At 55.4% G+C, this 3,663-nt stretch overlaps 1 protein-coding gene across 1 annotated transcript in view; it reads left to right on the top strand.

Annotated features, from left to right (window-relative positions):
* SERPINA1 (serpin peptidase inhibitor, clade A (alpha-1 antiproteinase, antitrypsin), member 1) overlaps window positions 1-3,076 on the top strand; it is a 9,202-nt gene extending 6,126 nt beyond the window's left edge. Inside the window, exons 3-5 of the mRNA XM_006767958.2 lie at window positions 616-886; window positions 1,827-1,974; window positions 2,810-3,076. Of these exons, the coding sequence (XP_006768021.1) occupies window positions 616-886; window positions 1,827-1,974; window positions 2,810-3,001 (611 nt within the window). The 3' untranslated portion in view covers window positions 3,002-3,076. The remainder of the gene's footprint in view (window positions 1-615; window positions 887-1,826; window positions 1,975-2,809) is intronic.
* The last annotated feature ends 587 nt before the right edge of the window (window positions 3,077-3,663 follow it).

The raw sequence follows: 3,663 nt of genomic DNA, 5'->3' as shown, positions 1-3,663 counted from the left end.
GAAATTTTGAAAAATAGAACTCTGAATTAGGGGAGTCATTTAAAAAATGAGCACAAAAACCACAGTTTTTAAAGTTGCATAGTTCTAATCTCTCAGTTTTTGAAAGTTTACTACAACATAATTCCTCTACAGTGGTTCTCAACCTTCTGGCCTTTAAATACAGTTCCTCGTGGTGACCCCCAACCATAAAATTATTTTCATTGACACTTCATAACTGTAATTTTGCTACTGTTATGAATCGTCATGTAAATATCTGATATGCAGGATGTATTTTCATTGGTAGAATTGAACATAATTAAAGCATAGTGATTCATCACAAAAACAATATATAATTATATATGTGTTTTTCAATGGTCTTAGGCAACCCCTGTGAAAGGGTCGTTCGACCCCCAAAGGGGTCGTGACCCACAGGTTGAGAACCGCTGGTCTACAATATAGACAACGTGGGCCCTCCTCCAGTCTGGCTTTCTCCCCACTGAAGTCCTGTCAGTGAGCTGAGGTTCCTTTCAGCTCCATTTGACAGATGGGGAAACTGAGGCTCAGAGAGAGCCCCCTCACGCAGGAGGGTCAGGGCTCCTGCGTTCTGCCACAGGTACCTAACCCTTCCCTCTCCAGGCAAATGGGTGAAGCCCTTCGATGCTAGTGAGACCACCGAGGAGGACTTCCACGTGGACGAGGCCACCACGGTCAAGGTGCCCATGATGAAGCGCACGGGCATGTACAAGCTGCACCAATGCCACAAGCTCTCCAGCTGGGTGCTGCTCATGGACTATGTGGGCAATGCCACCGCCTTCTTCATCCTGCCCAACGAGGGGAAGATGCGCCACATGGAGGACCTGCTCACCAAGGAGGACCTCAGCATGGCCCTGAAAAACAGAGACAAAAGGTAACGTCCCTGACCTGCGGCTGGCTTGCCCCTCCGGCCTGGCAGGGGTGGGGGTTGGGGGGATGGGGCTGTGAGAGTGGACCCACACCCTGTGGGCCAAGCAACTGTGCGTGACCTTGAGCTTCCAGACGGAGGCCAGTGTCAGCTCAAGCAACACCCCCATGAGAGGGGCAGTGCCCACAGCTCAGTGGGCAAAAGTCCTATCCATGGAGACTTCCTCCCCGGCACCCACACTGCCCTTCCTGGTGACAGCAGTGGTTGCAGGGAGAGCAGCACCAACGCGCCCTGAGAGGCAGCAGCTGGGTGTGACGTGAAGGATACAAAGTCCACGCTGCGCAGGGGAAGGGGGGCTTGGAGAGGCCAGAACAGCGAAGGCGCGGTGTGGGGACGCTTCCTGCTCCGAGGCTGCCAGCTGCGTGGTTTCACGGGGCCCGGGGTGAAGTGATACTGGAGCATGCGCCCCAAGTTAGTGCACATCTCTCTGCGCTCACAGATGCCTGTCCTCATGCATAGTTCATCACGCACACGGTAAACTACATGTAATTACATAAATGTGTGCAATGCAAACATATAATCAAAAAAATCAGAATGTAAAATAAATGGTTAAAATCAATAACACAGAAAAGAATACACTATAAACGTATATATAAATGAATATAAAAATACACAACAGTCTGAGGTGAAAGTTAAGAGAGAGGGAGGAAAGCACCACCAGCAAGCCCAGTCCTGGGTGCCTTCACCAGAGACTGGAACAGAGAGCAAGGAGGGGCTGCATCTCGCTTGGTCCCAAGACGGCCCGAGCGCCAGGGAGCTCACTCCTGTCAGACCTTCTCGGGGCCACACTCTGGCCCCAGGGGAAACAAGAGAAGTGAGAGAAATGACCAGAAAAGGAAAACTTTCCATGTTGTGAAATTCTTATCTTTTCTAACCATCTTGACAGGTCTGCCTCTCTGAGTATGCCCAAACTGTCCATTTCTGGAACCTACGATCTGAAAGCCATCCTGGGTGAAATGGGCATCACCAAGGTCTTCAGTAATGGGGCTGAGCTCTCGGGGATCAGCGAGGAGGTACCCCTGAAGCTGTCCAAGGTGAGCCTGTCCCTGCTGTCCACAGGGCAGATGTGTGCGGGCTGCAGCCCAGGGGCGGGGACAAAGGGCACAAACACCCCGCAGACCGAGGTCTCTGGGGAAGGCCCTTGGACTCACCAAGACTGGGACGTGCTCAGGCACCCAGGGAGGGGTGGCCTCCTGTCCTGGCCCTTTAGGGACGTCCTCTGAGGCGGTGTCACTGACCCTCTGTCTCATCTCTGGTCAGGGTCTTCTCCTCTTTGGGCCTCGATGGACCCATATTTACAAAGTCAGACCGAGGGTCAGGGATTTCAAAGGAATTTTGCCCCCCTCGCCACCCCCTTCCTGTGACATTGGAGTTATTGATGAATCAGGGAGTCCAAGTTAATGAGTGATTTGGGCTAAAGATGCCACTTGTCAGGAGAACTGAAAAAAACAACTTCAGGTCAGTACTGGCTACAAACGGAGTGCCTGACTGTGGACTGGACACCAGAAGGGGTCCCCACCTATGCCCTGGTCCCCAAGGAGCTTACAATCGGACACTAGAAACAAGAGACACGCCCAGGGACAGAAAGTCCAAGTCCAGCTTCTACCTCCTGAGGTGGGGCTGCTTGCAGGGAAGATGAGAATGTTGGTCCAGAGGCGTGAGGGTGCGCAGGTGGAGTCGTGAAGGCCTTGAGAAGTGGAGAGGCCTGGTGTCCCCTGCGGAGGGGGGACCTGGAAGGAGGGACAGCTGGTGGGGAAGGCCTGGGAAGCCTCCCCTCCCTGGCACCACTGCCCTCACCAGCTGAGCTCCCAGGCGGGGGTAGGGTTTGCCTGTGTCGCTCAGACCACAGCTCTGCTCTCTCCCCTCCAGGCCGTGCATAAGGCTGTGCTGACCCTGGATGAGAAGGGGACCGAAGCTGCTGGGGCCACATTTGGGGAAGTGATGCCGATGTCGCTTCCCCCGAATATTGAGTTCAACAGGCCCTTCGTCCTGGTCATCTATGACACAGTCACCAAAGCCCCCCTCTTTGTGGGCAAGGTGGTGAATCCCACCCAGAAATAGCTGCCTCTCTGGTTCAGCCCCGCCCAGGCAGGTCCCCTCCGAAGGTGACAATAAAGAGTGACTGGCCTGGCCCAAGCTGGAGTGTGACTTGCCAATCCCTCCTCCTCCTGTCTCTGAGTCCCCTCTCTCTACCTAGTGGGGGTGGGGAGGGGGGATGTCACATACCCACTGTGTTGGTATTCATTAGACACGTACACCGTCCAGCCCTGTGTGGGGCCGGATGTGTGGCTGCTGACAGCACAGCCTGCTGCCTCTGCCCATCTCCTCAGAAAAAATCCAGGTGCCAGTTGTGCCTGGGAAGTGCCCAGGGGGCATTGCATGGCTCAGAGTCCAGCCCGTGGCCCCTCCACCAAGCGTCTGCCGGATCCTCCTGCCAAGCCCCACCCTGTGGCCCTGGGAGGCCTCCCCCCTGCAGGGCTGCTTGCCCACCACCAGGCCGCCTCCCTGGTGCCCCAGCGCAGGCAGCTCCCACGGGGGTGCTGAGCTGCCATGTGTCCAGCACAGGGGCAGAGGGAGAAGCCAGGTCCCCTCATCCCAGAGTCTCCTGAGCCAGGCTGGGCCCCGACCATGCACAGGTCTCTCTCTTCAGGAGCCCTTTCCAATGGGCTGGAAGGCGAACACCCGCTCTGCCCTTGTCACTCCTCTCCCCAGGTCCCTCAGAT

This window comes from Myotis davidii, unplaced genomic scaffold, assembly GCF_000327345.1.
Source record: "Myotis davidii unplaced genomic scaffold, ASM32734v1 scaffold443, whole genome shotgun sequence".
In the NCBI taxonomy this organism is placed as follows: domain Eukaryota; kingdom Metazoa; phylum Chordata; class Mammalia; order Chiroptera; family Vespertilionidae; genus Myotis; species Myotis davidii.
This window is presented reverse-complemented; position numbering and strand designations above follow the sequence as displayed.